Below are 23,249 nucleotides of genomic sequence, written 5' to 3'. Positions count from 1 at the left end.
TACTATATAGTCTCTCAGTTGTGAAGCTACACTCATAAAAGTCCATGCAGAGTTTTGTGGTTTCCCCTCTTCGAAGTTTTATCATCATTTCTCTTCCTCTTTCAGCAAATGTTGTGGTCTGCCCTGCCTAGTCTCAGGAAGCTACAACCCCCTGTGGCTAAGGCTGAGTGAGAGACCTCCAGACCAGGAGCTACTAAGGAGACAAACTTATTTCCCTGGCAGGAGCACTGCTTCTGCTCCTTGCCTGGCCCCCAATACTTTATCAGTTAGCCAATGATGGATAAGATTCCCCAAGGGGGAAATCATCTGAGACAGGCATGATCACGTGGAGACCCCAGGGAAGAGACTCAGGGGGCTGTGGAAATGAAGGGGTGATGGACATCGACCCCTGCCCCCTCAGCTTTGACAAAGCCTGAGTCTTTGTTCTGGCTGTGAGAAATCCAAGTCTCCTGGCTGCCTTTGTCTCCTCTGCCTGACTCAGGCCTGCAGAAATAACAGGGGTGGTACAGTCTAGCCAGAGTCGGCAGACCCCGGGGGTAATTAGACCTGGGGCATAGGATATGCAAGATCCTGTGAGACCTGCTTGCTGGAGGATGCTCTTGAATTAAAATATGAAGGCATGGGCAGGAAATGAAACTAACCTTTTAGGTCCTGTAGCCTTTTAAGTGATAAACCCCCCAAATCTCAGCCCAAAATCTCAGTGTGAGCTCTGTCAGCCCTTTGAAAGACATCTATTCTTTTTGATCTTCCCTGCCAGACTGTAATCAACAAACTGTATCTGTATTCTTAATAAAAGCCTACTCAGGCAGCGACTCAGGGTGCTCTCCACTAGAGAAAGTGGCCATGCCATTCCTATTCCTCCATAGGACTCGTTAGTCTGAGTGTATATTTTCTCATATCATGAGCAGCTACAGCATTCACAGTCACTGCTGGCTAGTGGCTGCCTCAAGCAAATATCTCATATTATATGCAACAAGCTCCATTTGCCCAACATCTTTATATATTTTAAATAATGTGTATATTCTTTATATATAAATATTATATGTTTAACACCAGTAACTTCCAAATAAAAATATTAGACAGTACTACCTTTAATTTTTAAAAATGACGTAATATATGTTAGAAGTCATTTTAAGATGTAGATATTTTAGAAAATTATGACGATATCAAACACTACAATGAAGTTGTTTCACTTACTGAAGTTTGAGCCATATATCTATCCAGGCATAAGAAATTATTCAGAGTAGTAATGTGTAAAACTATAAATATTAATAGCTTTTTACCTGCCTACCTGATGTTTAGAAATTTGTATAGACATTCAAAATAGCAGCAAGTCAGACATAAGTCCAAGATCTAATCCATTTTTAGACCTGTAAGTGAGTGGTGTGGCATTTTATATTTATTTTCAATAAATATTTATCAAAAATCTACTATTGTGTAAGGTATATCTTTCAAAAAGCAATACATTAAATTCAATAGATACCTATATATATTTAGTACAAAGCCCAATGACTTGCATATAGAATATCAAAAATACTATTGCTTTGGTGTATAGACAAACCTGGGCCATATCAACATATTTGGACTGTCATAAATGCCTAAGTAGAAGATTTCTAGATTTTTCAAGGGTTATGAAATAGTGTTTAATGCCAGAACTTACATAATTAGTGAAATACTGGCTCTGGCACAAATAACACCTCTTTTTATCACAAAATCTTTTATTACAAAATCATAAGCATGTAATTCTGTAATATAATGTCACACTAAAGCATATCACATGACATTTTAGATGAAATGTTCAAATTAAAACTATAAATTATTATTTTCATATTATTACCCTACAAACCACACTCAAGCAGACATTACTTCTGCCAGACACTAAATATTCTAAAGTATTTGGACTGTTTTCTATTTTTCTGTATCTTTCTTTTTTTCTGTATCTTATTTTAAAAATATATTAGTAACATGCAATTTGCTGTTATTAAGTTCATGTCACTCTGTTGTGAAAATATGGGAAAAATAAAAGTGTTTGACAAAAACACTTACTGGGGGTGCTAGAAACTTGTAAAGACAGGATCCCCTCAGAGCCAAAAATATTGGAGAGTATGCACAGTCTTGAAGGGAGTCCTGTTCCCGTACTTCACACCAGCCCATGTAGACTATCTGTAGGGAAATTGAATATAATTACTGACAATAAAGTCTCATATCAGATATATTATGTTTATTTTTCATATCTTGTAATATCTTAACTCTAATAAATTTATCACATTAATTGAAGCAAAAGCACATTAACTAATTTTAGCTTCAATACATATATTTGAGCCACTCATAATAATTTATAATCTGGATCCACTTCTGGCCAAGATAGAGGCATAGGTAGACATACTGTGCATCTTCGCACAAACAAAAGAAGGACATCAAATTTAAAAAACAAAAAAACACAGAACTGACAGAAAATTGAACTGTAGGGAAGACAGACAACCGAGGAGTTAAAGAAGAAACATTCATCCAGATTGGTATGTGGGGCGGAGACTGGTAGCCAGGGAAGAACACTTAAGGCAAGGCGGTGGCTGGAGGATCTGGCGGGATAAGGCATCAGCCGGCAGATTAGGCAAGGTCAAGTTAAAGGAGCTAATCATCATGAAGCCCTTATTATATGAAATGTTAAAGGGACTTATCTAAGAAAAAGAAGATAATCAAAATTACGAATAGTAAAATGACAACAATCTCACAACTGTCAACAACTGAGCCTAAAAAAAATGCAAAAACAAAACAAACTAAGCAACCTACTAGAACAGGAACAGAATCACAGAAATGGAGATCACATGGAGGGTTATTAGCTGGGGAGGTGGAGGAGTAGAAAAGGGGAGAAGGTACAAGGAATAAGTAGCATAAATGATAGGTAGAAAATAGACAGGGGGAGTTTAAGAATAATCTAGGAAATGTAGAAGCCAAAGAACTTATATTTACAACCCATACACGTGAACTAAATGGTGGAATGCATGTCCGAAATAGTCTGCAGGGTGAAGGGGAATAAAGGAGGGGAAATGGGAGGACTATAATAGCATAATCAATAAAATATATTTAAAAAAATCTGTGTTCATCCTATGAAGAAAATTTTAGAAAGCAAGGAATTTTCCTTTAAATGACACTAATGTAAACATATGTAAAGCTTTAGATAGTTTTAATATTAAAATATTGGCAAAACAAAAAAAACAAACAAAATAATAATAATAATTTATAATCTGTTTCCAACAGCACTTATCTAGTGTTTATTTGTTTTTGCAATTCAACTTGACATGAACTGTGTCTCCCACTTTGTACCCTTTATAGTAAGAAAATATTGTTATAGAATTGAATGACTTACACCACCTATTTTCCTATTTTCCCACCTATTATAGTGAAATGTTATTATCTGGGAATGTGATACCAGGATAAAATATTCAAATGGGTAAGGAGATAAGTCAAAGAGAGATACTTGATGATATTACAAGTGTGGTATACTACATCTCCCCTGTGCCTCTCTTGGTTTAGTCACCAAGATGTAAATGAGTCAAGTTTGTTCAAGTGTTATTCATATATCAAATGACAGTGAAAACTCTTTTCCTTCTAGCTCTTAAATTTACATGGATCAATTTCCAAAAAAAATTATACAGTTACTCATCTTCCCATCAGTTGTTTGCTGTGAAGGTCAAACATGTACACAAACATTTATTAAATGAGTATTACATGCTTAAAATGTATTATGTCATTTCTCTTATCTCTTACCTCAGTCTATGTGGTAGAGACACCTGGGAGAATATATTTTCCACCACATATTTGCAGAAAGTACAGTTAGACTGATAACTGAATTCTCAACAGAAACAATACAATGCAAAATATTGTGGAACATAAACATCAAGGTATGAAATAATAACTGCCATCCCAGAGCCCCATCCAGAGCAAAATTCTCTTTTAAGTTGAAGATGAAAATTTATACTTCTGTAACATGTTGATTTAGCATTAAAAAATATGCACTAAAGAAAAAATCAAATGCTTCAGAGAGAAAAGGTAGACAAAGGTTTGAAAATATTTGTGTAAATTTATTAATAATTTTAGCATGACACAATCATTAAAATTCAGTAGGACACAGTTTTAGTTAAGATATATAAGGTCCTGCACTGTATGGGAAAATTATGTAATATTTAACATTATGATTTAGTAGTCTACATTTTGTAATATCTAAAGAACTATTTCAGTGGCAATGATAATCCCTAAAGTAATCTCTTTGCCAAAGTGTATAAGAAAATAAGCAGCAGTTCTGAACCTTTGGAATTGCATTCTCGAATACCTTGGTTCTTTTATAATATGGTTATATTTTTAATATTTATCATGTTAGAAAATAAAACTATATATTTAAAAATTATTAGAAGTTGAAGAGAAAGATGACTTAGTGAAAATTATAAAACTTCACAATAAATGGGAAAAACACAAATACTAAACAATACTTATTCAAAAGAAAATGTAAAAGAAATAAAAGGAAACAACTAATAAAACAGTATAATATATAAAAATGTTACAATAAACATATAATATGTATTAAGGTTATAAAATATAACCAAAATATGGTAATAATCATACTATATGTAAATAGAATAATTGTGTTCTATAGGCTTTTTCACTAGCACACATGCACAAACCCTATATTCTGTTTGTATAAGGCACATCTAAGGTAATAGAAAGTTTGTAAAGAAAGAAATGAAAAAATTATACCAAAAAAACTGCAAACAAAAATAAACAGGCCTAGCAATATTAGAAAATGTAGACTTAAGGCAAGAATTATTACTAGAAATAAAGAGGAAACTTTCATAATGATGCAGTGTCAAATCTAAAAAATTCATTGTAATGCTTACATTTCATGTATCTGATAACCTAAATTTAAAAGCTATAAATAACAAAATGTCAGAACAGCAATAAAATAAATGAACAAATTGATAATCATGGAAGGAGGGTTTAGTACAATTCAATAAATACATAATCAAATAAGAGTAAAATATCCACCAAATTGTGCAAATTTTAAACAATATAATTAATAAAATTTGCCTAATTGACTTTTACGACAAGAGACACAGCAAAACCTGAATACACTTTTTTTAAAGTTTACTGGAAACTGAAAGAAATCATTATGTTTTTTGGTGATAAAGGTAGTCTCAAATAAGTTTCATCATATAATAATATGCTATGTCCTAAATATCAATAGAATTAAATTTGAGAGCAATATTTAAAGATAACTATAATACCTATAATACTATAAATAAAATTTGCCTAATTGACTTTTATGACAAGAGACACAGCAAAACCTGAGTACACTTTTTTTAAAGTTTACTGGAAACTGAAAGAAATCATTATGTTTTTTGGTGATAAAGGTAGTCTCAAATAAGTTTCATCATATAATAACATGCTATGTCCTAAATATCAATAAAATTAAATTTGAGAGCAATATTTAAAGATAACTATAATACCTAGCTCCAAATATTTAGAAATTAAGTAATAAATATCCACAGGTCAAAGAAAAATCACAAAGGAAGTTAAAAAAAGGCTTGAATTAAATGACAAGGAAAATTTGTCAGCAAACTTGATTCAGCAATGGTTAGTCTTATAATTTTAATCTATGTGTATGTATTTGAAAATCCTTGAGTCAATAATTTGGGAAATTCAATCAAGTAGTTAGGAAATATCAGGTTGGGCAAAAAGTCCATTTAGTGCTTGGTTGTCTTTAACTTAATTAAAAAAATTGTTATTGCACAGTTCTTATATCAGCATGCATTAAAAAACATCAAAATTGGTAATTTTTTGCAGTTATTTTAATATTGAAGATTGAAGAAGATACACAACATCTTGGGTGTGTTATATAATTTGAAGAATGGTGAAAATGCAGCTGAAATAAAAAAATAGATTTGTACAGAGTATGGAGAAGGTGCTGTGACAGAATGAATGTGTCAAAAGTGGTTTGGGAAGTTTCTTGGTACTATTGACATTTTTGCCAAATAATTCTTTGTGGGGCTGTCTTATGAATTGGAAGATGTTTAACAGCATCCCTGTCCTCTAACCACTAAAAGCCAATAGTGGGAAATAGACAACATACTCAAAATATTCAAATCAATAAAGTAATTGGTGAAAATGAAAAATGTGTCTTTTACTTTAAGGAAAAAAATGAATGAACTTTTTGGCCAATCCAATGTTAAAAGATAAGAGAGAAAGACAAGTTTAGAAAGAAAGAGTGAGAGAGAGAGCTCCAAAAACAAAGCAAAAGAAAAATAAAGTATTAGATGTAGTCATTAATAAAATAGAAATATATAGTGGATATTCATCAAGATCAAAAATATTATTTAATAGATACTTTATAATATGAATGCTCATGTCAGGAGAAGTCAAAGTTACTAATATCCATAATATCAGGGCCTTGGACATTATAATCATTTAAAATATTATAAACAAAATTTTTCAAATTAATTTTAAAATTTTAATGAAATATATTAATTCCTAGAAAAATATCAGGACAGATGCAAGAAGAAATTTTTAAAATGAGCAATCTTGTACTTATTTAAGCAATTTGATCTGTAATTTAAAATATCTCAAAAAGAAAATTTAGTGCTCTCTCTACTTAACAGTTAAGAAAAAATAAACCAAATATTTGTAAAGTCCTCAAAAAAGAGAATAACAGAATGGTCACTCCACATCATTCCGCATGTTTGTGAGGCCAACATGACCTTAAACAACAAACCTGACAGATGAAAAAGGAAATTTACATATCATAATTTTAAATACAAAAGATGTAAATATATCAAATAAATCCAGTGATATTTAAAAGCATCAATATAATTTCCCACATAAGCAGAATGAAGGATTAAAATTGTCTAGCCACTCTGATGTACACCTGAAACTAATAAAAATAATTTTAAGTGAAAACTGCAAATGAACAATAAAAATATTTTAAAAATTAGTAAAATCTCTAAAAATGCAGAAAAACTTTTAATGAAATCCAACAATTATTCATAACAAAGACTCTAAAAATAACAATAAAACTTCTTAATCTAAGTAAAGATATTTATATGAAAACTATGACTGCATCACTTCACTTAATGGTTAATTGTTGAAAGTATCCCCTTAAGATCAGAAACAACACAAGAATATTCACTACCAACATTAAAATCAACCATAATTTTAAGATTTTACCCAATGTTATGTGAAAAAAATGGTAGATTTCAGAAAAAAATCATTTTAACTTGAATTTGTGTATAAAAATATAAAATAATTTTAAAATAAAAAGCTATAGAGTTTGTGAGTTTCTCAATCTTTATGTTACAAAATTATAATTAAAAAATAAATGATATTACTGAGTATCCCAAATATTAAAAAACAAAGATTTTAAAATGAGAAAATAACAATAATACGAAATAAAAAGAGACAGATAAGCATATTAATGATGCATTTCATAAAGAAAATTTTGGTTATTCAACTTATGCAATATATTCAACTTAAGTGTTCACAAATGAAATGCTGCTAGCTTTATTGAGGCATACTTGACAAATAAAAATTGTATATATTTTAGGTTTAAGGGTGATGTTTTTCTCTCTCCCTTACCCCTTCTCTAAAAATTTATTTTATTTTTCTTTTTTTGTCAATTTTATAGTTCAGTGTAAACATTTCCTGTAAAGGGACAGAAGTATATATATATTTTCTCTCTTTTTTTATTGTTGTTCAAGTACAGTTGTCTCCATTTTCACCCTACCTTGGCCACCCACCCTACCCATCCCTGACTCCTACCCTCGAACCTACCCCTTTTGGTTTTGTCCATGTGTCCGTTATACTTATTCCTTGATGGACCTTTGTTTTCCCCTATTATCCTTCTCCCTCCTCCCCTCTGGACACTGTCAGTTTGTGGGGCTCAGAGGGGTAGCAGTCCCAGAGAGACTTAATTTAATAGAGGAGCTAAACTGCCCTGAAGGGGCTTTGCACATGCGCAGCGCCCAGACCAGCAAAGAAGGAGGAGGGGTGCACCACAGGGACTCAGCAAAGGGTGGCACAAAGAGGTGGATTAAATGTGCCAGCCTGGAGCATATGGACAGTAGGGGTCACACAGCACTGTGAGGGCTTGGGCTTGAGGTCTGACACCTGTGAATATTGGAGCCCAAGCAGAACCACAGGAAAGGCAAAGAAAAAAATAAAAACAAAAAAACAGCCCAGCCCTGCTCCCCCAGCAACATCCAGTAAGACCAACAGAACCAGCTTGGTGGGTTCAAAGTCAGCAAGAGGCTTTTAGTTAGTTTTTTCTTTTCTTTTTTTTACTTTTTTCTCTCCCTCTCTCTCTCAAAAAACAAACAAAAAAAAACCTCTCAATGGGATACAAAGCAATACAATTTTAAAATGTGCAAAATATTTGAACAGACACTTTCCCCAAGGAGAGACACAAATGGCAAATAAGCATATAAACAGATAATCACCACTAGTATTAGGGAAACACAAATTAAATCCACAGTGAGATACCACTACACACCTATTAGAATAGCCCAAATTAAAATGACTAACCTGCCATACCACGGGTTGGGGAGTACCTGCTGGAAGTACAATTCTCATGCATGCATTATTGGAAGGATTAGGTAGTACAACTACTTTTGAAAAGATTGGTAGTTTCTTAAAATGTAAAAAAAAAGATGATGTTTTGATATATGTATTCATTGTGAAATAATTCCCATAATCAACCTACTTAACATCTCAGGCACCTCACATAGTTAGCATCAACTCATTCTACATTTCCAGAACCCACTACAGTATTATTAACTATAGTCATCATTCTGTGCATTAGAACTTCGTAGCTTCATTTATTCTGCATTACTGAACCTTTGTACACTTTGACCAACATCCCCATTTCCTTCAGCCTTCAAGCCCCTGGCAGCTACCATTTACTTTGCTTTGATCAATTTGTTTTTTTTAAAATATAATTCCACATAAACATGAGATCATAGAGTATTTGTCTTCTTTTATCTGGCTTATTTTACTTAGCATAATGTCTTTCAGGTTTATCCGTGTTGTCCCAAATGACAAAATTTCATTTTTTAAAACTGAAAAATATTTGTATAATTTCCTTACCCATTCATATGTCAATGGACACAATTCATTTTTTATATCTTGGCTATCCTGAATAATATTGCAATAAAAATGAAATACAGATATCTCTTAGAAGTATTGATTTTATTTTCTTATGGTATACATCCTGAATTGGGATTGCTGGATCATATGGTAATTTTATTTTTTATTTTTTGAGAAATCTCCATACTGTTTTCCATAGTGGCTATACCGATTTACATTCCCACCAACAGGTGTAAGGTAATATTCCTTGTGGCTTTGCTTTGCATGTCCCTGATGTTTTAATGATGGTGAATATCTTTTCATATGCCTATTGGCTAATTGTATATCTTCTTTTGAGAAATATCTATTCTGGTCCTTTGCCAATTTTTTAATTGGGTCATTTGTTTTTTGTTGTTATTTTAGTCCTTTATATATTTTGGATATTAACACTTTATTAAATATATGATTTGCAAATATTTTTTCCTACTCCAGAGGTTTTATCATTCTGTTTTTTTTTTCTTTGCTGTGCAGAAGCTTTTATATTGATTCAATCCACATGCCTATTTTTTACTTTGTTGACTATGTTTTTGGTATCATATCTAAAAAAATATTGCCCAGACTAGTGTCAATAAGATTTTCCTTATATTTTCTTTTTTTTCCTTTTGTCCAAAAATGAAATTGAGAAAACATCTCATTCACAACAGTAGCAATAATAATAAAATATTAAGGAATGCACTTAATCAAAAAGATGAAAAACTTGCACACTGAAAATTATAAAACATTAGTGAAGGAAATTAAATAAGAAATAGTTAAAAAGGTACCTCATATTTATGGATTGGCAGTTTACATTTCCTTTGGATACATACTTAGAAGTAGGATTCGTGGATTATATGGCAGTTTTATTTTTAACTTTTAAAGGAACCTCTATACTGCTTCACACAGTGGCTAAACAAATTTAGAATCTCACCACCAGTGTACAAGTGTTTCCTTTTCTTTATGTCCTCACCAACATTGTTATCTCCCTTTTGATGATAGCCATTCTAACAAGTATGATATGATATTTCACAGTGGTTTTGATATGGGCAAACTTGTCTATTTTAAACTACTGGTGTAATTATATAAAAACATGGATCCTATGTAAAGCACTTCCTTCATAACATCTATTATATGTTCTATTATTTAAAAATTTATTATATTTTAAATATATTCTACTCTTTAAAATATATTTTATGTCTATTGCCATACCACCCTGAATACACCCAATGTCATCTAAAATGTATTTTACTTTCAAGCAATTTTAGGTTCAGTACAGAACTGGATGGAAGACACAGATATTTCACATAGAACTCCTGCACCCATACATACATAGCTTGTGTGATTTTCTATTATCAACATCTCCCAAAAGAGTGATACATTTGCTACTACTAATGATCCTACATTGACAGGTGAGTGCCACCCAAATTCAATACTGAGTTATGGTTCACTCTTGGTTTACACATGGTATAGTTTTTTTTTTAAATATATTGGCATGAATCCACCATGATGGTATCATACAAAATAATTTCACTGTCTTAAAACTCATCTGTGCATCAATTAATTTTTCTCTCCTTAATCCTTAGCAACCACAGATTTTTAACTATCTTTACAATTTAACTTTTTCCAGAATGACATATTGCTGAGATGAAACAGTCTGTAGCATTTCACATTGACTTCCTTTACTTAATAATGTACATTTAAGATTCCTCTATGTCTTTTCATGGCTTAGTTCTACATTTCTTTTGAGCACTGAATGATATTTCATATTCAGATGTAACACATTTTATGTATACATTCACCTACAGAACACGATTTTGGTTGCTATCAAGTTTTAGTAATTCTAAATAAATATGCTATAAACATTTGTGGGCAGGTTTTTGTGTGGATATAGATTTTCAACTCATTTAGGTTAAAAGCATAGAGAAGGAGTTTATCATCACCAAGCCCTTATTATATGAAATGTTAAAGGGGCTTATCTAAGAAAAAGAGGATAAAAATACAAATAGTAAAACAAACTGACAACAAACTCACAACCATTAATAACCAAACCTAAGGAGAAATAAAACAAAAACAAAAAACTAAGTGAACAACTAGAATAACAACAGAATCACAAAAACAGAGATCACATGGAGGCTGATCAGCAGGGAGGGGAGGGGAAGAGTGGAAGAAAAGGTACAGGGAATAAGTACCATAAATGATAGCTACAAAATAGACAAGGGAAGGTGAAGAATAGTACAGGAAATGTAGAAGCCATTTGCATGACCCATGGACATGAACTAAGGGGGCAGAATGTGGGTGGGAGGGGTGCAGGGCAGAGGGGAATCCTTAAGTTTCAAGAGTTCTTTGCATATATCAGATAACAGTCCTTTACCAGACATTTGTTTTGCAAATATTTTTTCACAATCTTTGGCTTGTTTTCTTTTTCTATTGATACTGTCTTTTGCCAAACAAAGAGGTTTTGTTTGTTTTTATTTTGGATGAAGTCTAACTTAATAATTTCTTTCATAGATCATGCTTTAGGTGCTGCATCTAAAATGTATCAACTTATCCAGGGTAATTTACACTTTTACCTGTGTTATCTTCTGGAAGTTTTATAGTTTAGGATTTTACATTTTAATCTGCAATCTATATTTTTGGTTAATTTTTGTGAAGAAAGTTAGGCATATGATTAGATTTTTTTTGCAAGTAAATACCCAGTTTTTACAACACCATTTGTTTATAAGGCTATCTTTTCCCTATTGCATTGCCTTTATTCCTTTGTTAAAGATTAATGAATAATTGTGTGGGTTTATTTCTGGTTTCTCTATTCTGTAACATTGACCTGTGTCTCTATTCTTTTGTCAATACCACAACACCTTGTTTAATATAACTTTATACTAAGATTTAAAGTCTAGTAGTTTCAGTTCTCCAAATTAATTAAAACATTATGTTGGCCATTCTGGGTCTTTTGCCTCTCCATATAAACTTTAGATTTAGTTTGTAGATTTACACAAAGTAACTTGCTGAGATTTTTATTGGGATTGTCAAGAGTTAATAGTGATTATTTTTATATATGCATCCTTAGGTTTTGGGGGGGCAAATGGGAGAGAGGGTTACTTAAGAAGATGCAATATAGCATGTAACAATATATTTATAATAAGTAACAAACTGAAGTAAATGGTACATTCTTGCAGGAAAATAATGATAGCACTCCAAATCCTTTGAATTTATTAACATATGCCAACAAGTTTGGCTCTAACTTTGTTAGCCAAAGTGAAGACAGAACACTTATCTAATCTTCCTGTGATAGTGTGGTTCTTCGGTCCTTGGTCTGTCAGCATCAGTATCACCTAGAAACTTGTCTAAAATGCAAACTCTCATGCTATATCCCAGACTATTGAATCAGAAATCTTGGCATTGGGGCCCAGCACTCGGTGATTTAACAAATCATCAAACTCAAGTTAATGTTTCCTTAATTTTGAACATACTTATCCTAAAATCAGGGAGTAAACCATCGAATTATGTTATACTCCTAACATCTGGTAATGCTGTGAATTATTGAGAATAATATTTGTTTGTTTTACTTATGATAGAAGAAACCATAATGAAATTATTCTAGTATTTAAAAATGAAAAAGAAATGATATATTCTTGATAAGCAGCGTATTTCCAAAAGAAATAATGGGATACCAGCTTGTCGAAGATTTGGCTGAAATAAAACAGACATTTCATAAAGAAGATAAAAACATTTTAGAAGGAAACCCTTATTTGCAAAGATATATCCTTCCCTATGTTCATTGTAGTATTATCCACAGTGGCTAAGACATGGAAACAATGAAAGTGTCCTTTGATAGAGGATTGGATAAAGAAGATGTGCCACATATATACAATGGACTATTACTCAGCCATAAGAGAAGATGAAATATTGCTATTTGAGACAACATGAGTAGATATTGAAAATATCATGTTAAGCAAAATAAGTCAGACAGGAAAAGCCAAGAACCATATGAGTTAACTCATATGTGGGATATAAAACAGAAAGCAACACATGAACAAACAAGAAAAACAAAAACTCATAGACACAGACAATGATGTGGTGGTAACCATAGGAAAATGGAGTGTGAGATGGTAAAGAGTGAAGGAAGTAAAGTATATGGTGATGGAAGAACAATTTCGGGTGGTGGGCATGCAATCCAATATAAAACTGATGTATCATAGAAACACTTGAAAACCATAATTTTATTAACTAATGCCACCACAAAAATGTAATTAAATATTATGGTATTTTAAAAAAGGGGGTTTTGCAGTGTAACCAAGGAACACAGAAACAGCCTAGGTCCTAATGGAAGGTAATGTGCAGAGATATGAGTCAACATCAGTGCCACCTCCATCATGGCATTTGTCCACTGTAAACTAGCTACAGAGGAGTTGACAGAGTGAATCTCAGCAGATTCAAAGGTGAATGTAACTCATGTTCAATTTCAGAGCTCTCCAACAGAAAGACTCAGCGGGATGCAACATATAAGTAAAAATAAATGAGTGATAAGCTACACATCATAAAGACTGTAGCCTAGTTCATAAGCACTCAGTCCTGATGTCTCAGGTGGGACAGGTAACCAGGTTCTTGGTGATTGGGACAAAGAATTGAACTGAATACCCAGAGTTTATAGAAGAGAGTGTGGGAGTAGGCCAACTCCAAGCAGAGATTAACCTCACAGGCTGGAGGGACTCTATTCTTACAGGGTGGATCCTTCCTGGCTAGTTTTGGCTGGCTTTTACTGTGCATGTACAAGTAAATGTATTACTTTAAAGCTACTGCACATGTGGTCTCCCATGATTTTCCCTGATTGGCCACCGGAGAAGGGGTCGCACAATGTTACCAAATGGGCCCCCCTTCTCCTGGGGCCCCCCTGTACTAGGTTCACTTTGCCCCTTGCCACAGAATTATAGCTCTCCATGTTAGAGATTGGTGAAAAGGAAAGGAATTATTCAAGTTATACAGACTTAAGAGTAATGACTTAATGTCTTCATCAAAATTCCAAAGTCCCTTAAAACATCCACAAACACACAATCCTTCCTTTCCCCTTTTGCCCGGTCTGGGGTACTATATTTCAGGAAAATAAATAGAAGTCCATGGCTCAGGCAGCCCCCACTTCTTCCCAGTAATCTGTGTTCAGCTGGTAGGCCTCCCTTGGTTCCCAGCACCATTAGCTGTGTCCTCAGGATCTGCAGTTCTTATTCCAAAACCACATGGCACCTTCTCATGGCCCACCAGCAAGAGTCCTTTCACCCCTTTCCTTCCTGCAGCATCTGTCCTGCGTTCTTCCGAACTGCTAAGAGAAAGCTCTGCATCACTGCTACATCTTGCTTTCCAGCTTCCTAAGCTGTGTGGCAAAGGGAGACCAAAAACCACGTGATTCTCCCCTGCCAAAGCTGTGTGGTGATTCTCTGCTAAAGCTGTGTGGTGATTCTTGTCATGGCTGCCGCCTGGGTTTAAATCCCAGCACTAATCTTCCTCTGCAGCCCCATTTCTGACTCCTCCCACAATTGGCTACACCTGTCAGCACTCCTGCATTTTTCCAGCTTTTCTGGGCTTCTATAGTAAGTGTTGTTCAGTGGTGTGAAGCCAATCATTTCCAAGCTCTCACACAGGCTCTGTAACCAGGGGGAGTTGCCTCCCAGTTACATCTTGGGTGGAAGTCACGCCCTTCTCCCTGACTCAAAGCATGGCCACAGCTATTTAACATATCCGTGAAACCAGTTAAAGGTTATAGATATGTCAAATGACTGTTCTAGAGGTTATCTGCAAAACTGTTGCTATGCAAAACAACCCAATGGCCCTGCTCCATGTATCTCATCCCCCAGCTCAGACTTGTGGGAGTGAGCACATCCCATATTTTTAATATTTCCTGGACACCCTGAGTTCTGGACCCCATTACAAATCCTTCTTTTGGGAGCCCCCTGACTGCACCCTCTTACACTGACAGTGACTAGTTAAACTGTACTTCTGATTTTATTTTTATTTATTTTTTATTTTTTTTAAAGATTTTATTTATTTATTTTTAGAGAGGGAAGGGGGGAGGGAGAGAGAGAGAGAGACAGACAGACAGACAGACAGACATCAATGTGCGGTTGCTGGGGGTTATGGCCTGCAACCCAGGAATGTACCCTGGCTGGGAATCGAACCTGGGACACTTTAGTTCCCAGCCCGAGCTCAGTCCACTGAGCTACGCCAGCCAGAGCTGATTTTATTTTAATAAAATAAAAATAATTCCTCTTGAAGCAAGATAAGATCATTCTGACCCTCAAATTGGATCTATAATTTTACAAGCACTGTCTATTTTTTAACCATTATTTAGAAGCCATATGAGGAGACAAAAATAAATATAATCAGAATAGCAAGAGATTAAAAGAAAATAGAGGGGAAAAACACATTGTAGATTCAGATTTTGGAGGTTTGAGACCCAAATTTTAAAATTAGCACTTTGCTCAATGTATATTCAAAATTTAGATGACTAGGTAATAAATTATAGCAGATAACTGGAAATTGTGAAATAATAAAACACATATCTAGAAATGAAGACAGAATGACTTAAACTGCAATGCAATATACGGATTTGCCAGAAGTTTATATACAGCTGAAAAGAGGAGCACAGAATTAACTTAATTAATAATCACTGTATACAGAACTAGCATAACCATCAATTGTATTTCTATAGTGAAACAGACCATTTATCTACCTCATTGTGTGTGTGCATGTGCACATGTGCGTGTATGTGTGCATATACACAGATGATTGGCAGAAGTTTAATATTGCAACTAAAATTACAGGGGAGTAACAGGTGTTTCTCAAAGCCATGTCAATCTAAAATATCTACAAAAAACAAGATAATTAAAACAATTAAATTATTTGCCAAGGAGTCTTTGTTTGGTGGTACTCTCATCTCACAGTATTCCTCAACTTACAGAATTTCAGAATTAATCTCAAGTCCTTAAATCAAAGGGGAGGAGATGTGATAACATCCAAATACCTAGATTCCCATTCATTTAGACAGCCACATCAAAAGTATCAAACAAATCCCTTTGTCTGCTTTTGATAATGTTAACCGGAGATTTCTGACAAAAAAAAAACATGCCTATACAGGTGACAGTATGTAGTCACTGCTACCACTGTGTACCTCACTGGTGTTTTCCCATAATGTCAGCTCCTCTACCTCTTTGAGAGAAACCTTTCTGTGGACCCCTGAACTTGAATTATGGATTGGCCACACACTAATATAAATGCATAAAAAGATTTTTGCTGTGTTAATGTTTCTCTAACAAAAATCTTGATAAAATGAATTTAAGAGAGTTAAAAATGGAAGAGAAGTTACAGAATGAGCTAAATGTTCCCTAAGAGCTCTGGTACAAGCAGAAAGTAATCTTCACTTTTAGTAGAAGGGTACAAGGTTGATTATACATTTACAAATGAACCCATTGTCATTTTTATATCAGCTGTAGAAAACCATCTCCTTTCCCTCTTGCCAGCTGCTTCCCTGAAAACCACTGCTGAGCCAGCAATTACTTCAGCAGCACAAAGCTCCTCAAATGGAGGACCATGGCAATTACTCTGATTTGTCACCACAAAGGGTTGGCTATAAAGGCATTTTTCAAGATATGGAAATTAAGCAGCTTGACACTTTGCCAGGGTGTATTGGAGAGTGACAATCAGGAAAGAAAAGAGAGACACCACTGTCAGCACAAAAAGGCAGGTAGCCTTGGCAGCAGGGGCCAAGTGTGCTGATAAGAAATATGATAGCTATTTTCTGGCAACATGTGTCAATGTTATCTGAAATACACTGTTCATTTTATATTGATCACTTTCTGACAAGTGAAATAATTCTAGGCCATACTGACTCACAGCTAAATAGTGAAATGTAAGATTTTTGTTGTTGTTTGGCAAAGAGATATTGCAAATATAATGGCATCTAAGCTCTCTGCATATAGAGATAACATTTTCAGATGATTGGTAACCTGAAGATTTTTCCTCCTCACTGAGACAAAATTTACAGTAATTAATTCAAACCACTGTTACAAACATTGAGGATATGGCAGTAAATTAAATATAATGTAATAACATAATTTAGATTCTCCTTTGGATGATTGAGAATAAAAAAGAAGTAAAATATAGCTATATTAAATATAGAAATCCTAGGGAAAATGGTTTACTGTGGAAAGCAATATGGGGATACCTCAAAATTAAAAATGGATCTGCCTTTTACCCAATGACCCCACTTCTGGGAATATATCTGAGGAAACCCAAAACACTAATTTGAAAGAATATAAGCACCCCATATTCACTGCAGTGTTATTTACAATTGCTAAGATATGGGCATAGCCCAAGTGTTCATATGAGTGGACTAAACTACTGGATAAGTAGATGAGTGGATAAAACAACTATGAGACATTTACACAATGGAATTCCACGTGACCATAAAAAAGAAGAAAATTTTACCCTTTGCAACAGTATGGATGGACCTAGAGAACATTATGCAAAGTGAAATAAGCCAGTCAGAAAAAGACAAATACCATATAATTTCACCCATATGTAGAATCTAATGAACAAAGTGAACTAACAAGCTAAATAGAGATAGACTCATGGATAGAGAGCAGGATGACAGCTAAGATGGTGGGGGACATAAGATGGCAGAGAGATTGAGCAAAGAGAAGAAAGGATTCATGGACATGGACAACAGTGTGGTGATTGTGAGTGGGGTGTATATAGAGGGTTAAATGGTAATGGAAAAACACAATTAAAATTTTTTTAAAAAAGGAATACAGAAGTCCTAAGGAAAAAAAAAAGTTTAAAAAAAGAAACACACAGGCAAAGGAAGATAGGAAGTATTGCAAAGTGTCTGAAATTTTAGATGAAATTGCATAAAGTCTCACATAGGGAATATTTTAGTACAGACTTAACAGAAGTGAAAGTTGTCCATATATCTATCTATCTGGAGGAAGGGAATTAAGGCAGGGGCACTAACAAAGATAAATACAGTAATGCAAGATCCTGAGAGGACTATTTGGGGGGGATTGTGAGGCTGAGATAGTCAGAGAAAAATGATTTAGAGAGGAGAGTTGATGGTGAGATAGAATGGAATGTGTCCTCAGATTTGCAGACTTGTATGCCATTGTAAGAACTCTGGCCTTTGCTCTGTGTGAGATGGTAAGTCATTGGAGGATTTGAATAAAGAGATAAAATCTGATTTATGTCAGAGCAGGGAGTAATATCACTCAATTAAAAAGAAGTGAAAAAAGAATCAAAGAAGCCTTAAGGAAAAGACAATAGAGGTTTAAGAAAGATTGGCAGCAGAGGAGATTTTAGGAAGTTGTTGGACTCAGAATACATTCTGAAAATTGAATTTCATTCAACATATGGTGTTAAAGAAAAAGTGAAGTTAAAGATGATACAAGATTTTCAACCTTTATATCCAGAAGAATAGAAATGACCATTATGAGATGGAAAATGTTGTGAGAAAAATGAGCATTGGAGGGAAAAATCTAGATGGTGGTATTACACATTTTAAGGCTACGATTATTTCAAAGAGACAAATTTGTTAAAGCATTATGGAGTTCTTAGGAATGGTCAAGTATTCTTGTGTAGAATGTTGATTTGTCAATTTAAGACTGAAAGTGCAGCCTTGAAACTGGATAAATATATACGGAAGAGGGAAAGAGCTCAAAGACAGAGTCTTGGAGCAGCATATGATAGGAGTGACAGAGAAGAAGAGAAAACAACAAGCAATGTTGATGTCATGAGACAAGTGTAAAGAGGATGATCAACTGGGTCTAATGGCACTGATGATGCAGTTACAATGAGGACTGAGAATTGATCATTGATGTAGCAGGACAGTGTTCATTTGTAACCTTGGAGTAAATTGTTATTGGGTTGGGCTCAAGAGAGAATATATGGAGACTAAGTGAACACATTGAATGTGTAGTCTCTCTCTTTTAATGAGGTTTGCTCTAAAATTGAGCAGAGAATGGAGTAGTCATAAGAAAAACTCAGTGGAGGGGAAAGCAGTGATGCAAGGAGAGAGAAGTGAGAGCTGTTTGAGTGAGTGATAGTGATTGCTAGGAGCTCAGAAAGTTCATTTACAGCAATAGCAGAGCATGTACATTCCTATATCTTCTTTCCTATGGAAAGAAGTATTGAAGGACTAATTGTGGAAATATTTGCACTGCACAATATGGGATGTCTAAATTCATTCCTCATGCAGCTAATATTTTCATGAGTCAAAGTAATTAATGCATGTGGGGGAGTGACTTGTTTTGGTCTGGCAAATGTGATTCAGCTCTGTATGGAAAACCTACAGAAGCAAGGTGGCATGCAGGAGCCAGACCTTCAAATAGAGTTTTCCCATGGGAATCAGGCCTAGAAAATGCATACAGACTGTTACAAATTGCTCTTGCTAAAACTCCATCACCTTGGTCTAAAACAACAAATGTGTATTATCTATCTTCAAGGTAATTTCCAAAGCCTGTGTGAATTTTCCCAAGGACAGAGCTAATCAGCTCATCACCTTTCCCCTCTGCATGTTATTTTCATTTCCTTGATTATACCTAAAATTTAGACAATAATATTCTATGGAATAGATAATAAATCCTTCTTTGATGTAAAACCCAAGATAAATATTAAAAACTTGTCTAGGCAAGGGTCAGGGCGCTCTTCTCTTGAGAGAGTGGTCAAGGCACTTAGAAGTGCTCTCCCCTTGAGAAAGTTGCCAGGCCATCCTCTTTTTCTCCACAGGATTGCTGTAGCTTGTGCATTTATTCTTATCTTCAGTCACAACACACAGATTCTGCTGGCCGGTGTGTGCCACAAATGACTATTACTTAAGTTTTTAATATTTTTTATATTGCTAAATCAACTTCTTAAGCAAATTGTCAAACTCATTTTGGTAAAGAGATTAAATATTATAATCTACAATGAAAGAATGACAGTACCTAAGAAATTTAATGATCAAGAAACAAAACCAAAACACTCCACTGAAACATGAGAATACAACATGAAGACTGGCCATAACAAAGTAAAATTGAGTATGTCACCTAATTTAATAGACAGTGATTTCAGATAGAAAAGTCTCTGTTGATAAACTCTATAGAAAAAATAAACTGTAATTAGAATAGTTTGTTGAAAAGATCAAAAGTCTTGCAACATCATTATATACTAAAAGCAAACTAAAAGTTAAGCTTGCTAATAGTTAACAGCTTTCAGTTTATAAATACTCAGACAAGGGTATTTAACTGATACATTCTTTGAATATAAGTATATTTTTACATTTATATTGCTATAATAAAGATTTAATTAACTCTGTCAAGAAGGCATTATAAGCATAATGATAGAGGATTCTGTTGGCATCAATAATACATGTTTCAGTACCTTGTGAAAATATATATATTTAAAGTTAACATGCAAGTAATAAAATCAAATCACATTTCCTATAATTCATTTTCATTTCATTGCTATTTTGGCATCTCAACTTTATTTTCTCACATATAATTTCAAAGAAGAAAAATGCAATACATTTTACATATAAGAGAAGCATATGAAGAGAATAAAAATATTAAAAATTTAGAGAGCTTAGTGAAGCATTGTCCATAATTTATTATTCTGAAAAAGACAAATGACCGGAGCACCACTGTGAAAATGAATAAGACATTGAAATATCACAATAGTGATATTTCACTATTTCACTGTTTCTTTTGAAAAGCATTTCTTTCACTAACAGATTTTTAACAGGATAACTAGTTTATTCTTGTATAAAACTTTAAACTTACATTTCCATTTACTATATTTATAATTTCTATTTTTACATAAATATCATCTTCTTTATATCATATAGGGGACCATTCTGCATGGTGTGGGAAATGTAGCCCAGCCCCAACTCAGAAAGGCCAGCGGGGGGTGATTTCTGGCATATAAGACCCAGGCCCACAGATAGGTTCTCCTGGGGAATCAGGCCTGCACTATACCTAGGCAGCAATGAGACTTGCTTTTGCTAAAACTCCTTCACGCTGGATTGAGGCAGCAAATGTTTACTGCATATCTCTAAAGTAACTTTCTAAAACCTGTGCTAAACCTCCCAAATATGGAGTATAAGCAGTTCAACCACTTTTCCCCTTGATCTACAACATTCCTCTCTTTGAAGTAATTAGCAACATTCTTTCCTTTGTTATGTGTAAAATGTAATTACCTACAGTGAACCTGTGCATAGTAAATGAGGACCATTCTTGATGTAATGTACCCAGAAAAGCAATAACAGCTTGTCCAGGCAGGGGTTGGGACCCTCTCTCTCACACAGAGACCGGCCATGCTATCCTTTTTTCTCCACAGGACTTCTGTAGTCCATGTGAATTTTTTCATTGCAGCCACAGCACACAGACCCTGCCGGATGGAATCTGCATCAATATCAAATATAGTTACATTTCTACACAATTGAAATAATGTTATATAAAATCCAATTATTGGGTAGTTAAAAAACAAACAACAGTAGTAAGCATTTTTTCAGCTTTTTTAGCATAACATTGATATTTTTGCTAACTTCAGTGAATTGAATCAATTATGAATCTAGATATGGACAGAATAATCTGTACAAATTATAATTATTTATGAATTTGTAAATATCTGATATTTATTGGTTCAGGAAAACTGCTACCATTAAAACACACACATGCTATTCTAAATTCAAATTTTAGTTATACAACAAATTTTCAATGAGGTAATATAGTATCTAAACTAAAAAACTTAAGAGGCTTTTATTCCGTTATAAAGAATGTCTACTGAGAGAAAAATATAGTTACTTCCTCTTCCATAGTGGAGATGGGATAGAATCTCAAGAAAATTCTCAAGAATAATTCATGGTCTTAAGAATAACTGCTGTTCTTCATGTTCTGAACATATAAATATTTTGTAAGGCATTTTCTATTAAGACACCTCAAGAAAGTTGCTATCCTGCCCTATCTACTCCCGTTGGAGTTGACAGTATTCTGTAAAAAAATTTTTTTTAAATCTTAGAATTCTACTCCTTGATTTTTTAGCTAAAAAAATCATGGCAAAAATAAGATTAGAAAAATAAATATTGTTATATGATACCTTAGAATCTACACTCACTTATAAATAATTACAGATTTGGTACTTTAAAATGGCATTTCACTTCCAAATACCAAAACCTATGTTAGTTTCTTGTTGCACCTATAAAAATTACCACACATTTAATGACTTAAAACAGCTCAACTTTATTTTATTACAATTCTCTTGGTCTGAAGTCTGAAACAAGTCTCACTGGGCTGAAATCAAGATGCGAGTAGTCTGCATTCTTTTCTGGTGCTCTAGAGAAGAATCCAAATCATTAAATTGTCCAATTTTCAGAAAGGGCTTATCTTATGATGCCTCTCCCTCACTCCTCAAAGCTAGAAAAAGAGCATCTCTTCACTGCTTCCATGGTCACATCATCGCCTTAATATCCCTCTTGCTCTCTCTTTCTTCACTCACCTTATCCTGAAATATTTTTTGTTTGTTTGTTTTTAAGAAGTTATGTGGTTTAAATAGGTGCACTTAGGTAATACAGGATAATTGATGTCTCTATCTCAATGTCCTCAACAAAAATTATATCTGAAAAGTCTCTTTTTGCATGAAAGGTAATCTGTTTATAGATTCCAGAGATTAAAATATGGACCCATTTTGATGGCCACTATTCATAATATTGTTACAACATTTTTGAAATGAATTCAAGAATCAATGAGTTCAGAAAATGTGCTAAAGCCTAAAGACTATTTTAAATACTGTAGTGAAATAAGATTTATGAATCTTGTATCCTAAGCTTGTGTCTAAAATTTACTTGCTTTATAACCTTAAACAAATGATTTAACCAAACATATTTTAAGCTCCTTGAAAATAAGGATGATTTATTCACATCAGGCCATCAACCTATGAAAAGTTATCTTGTAGAAATAACAGGAGAGAATTAAATTAATCTTTTGGGTTCTTTCTCTCAGTCAAATGAGGAAATTAAATTCAAGAATTCCTAAAAATAACTTTAAATATTTTATAGTATTAAAAACAATTATATAAAAAACAAAATATCCTTT

General features: G+C 33.7%; 1 protein-coding gene across 1 annotated transcript in view; it reads right to left on the bottom strand.

Annotated features, from left to right (window-relative positions):
• Nucleotides 1-23,249, bottom strand: part of SNTG1 (syntrophin gamma 1) — a 782,410-nt gene that overhangs the window by 110,600 nt on the left and 648,561 nt on the right. The window contains exon 15 of the mRNA XM_045845038.1: nt 2,047-2,163. Within this exon, the coding sequence (XP_045700994.1) occupies nt 2,047-2,163 (117 nt within the window). The remainder of the gene's footprint in view (nt 1-2,046; nt 2,164-23,249) is intronic.

This window comes from Phyllostomus hastatus, unplaced genomic scaffold (genome assembly GCF_019186645.2).
Source record: "Phyllostomus hastatus isolate PE091 unplaced genomic scaffold, TTU_PhHast_1.1 phas_contig_449, whole genome shotgun sequence".
In the NCBI taxonomy this organism is placed as follows: Eukaryota; Metazoa; Chordata; class Mammalia; order Chiroptera; family Phyllostomidae; genus Phyllostomus; species Phyllostomus hastatus.
Note: the sequence above shows the minus strand (reverse complement) of the source record. Positions and strands in the feature narration are given on the sequence as shown.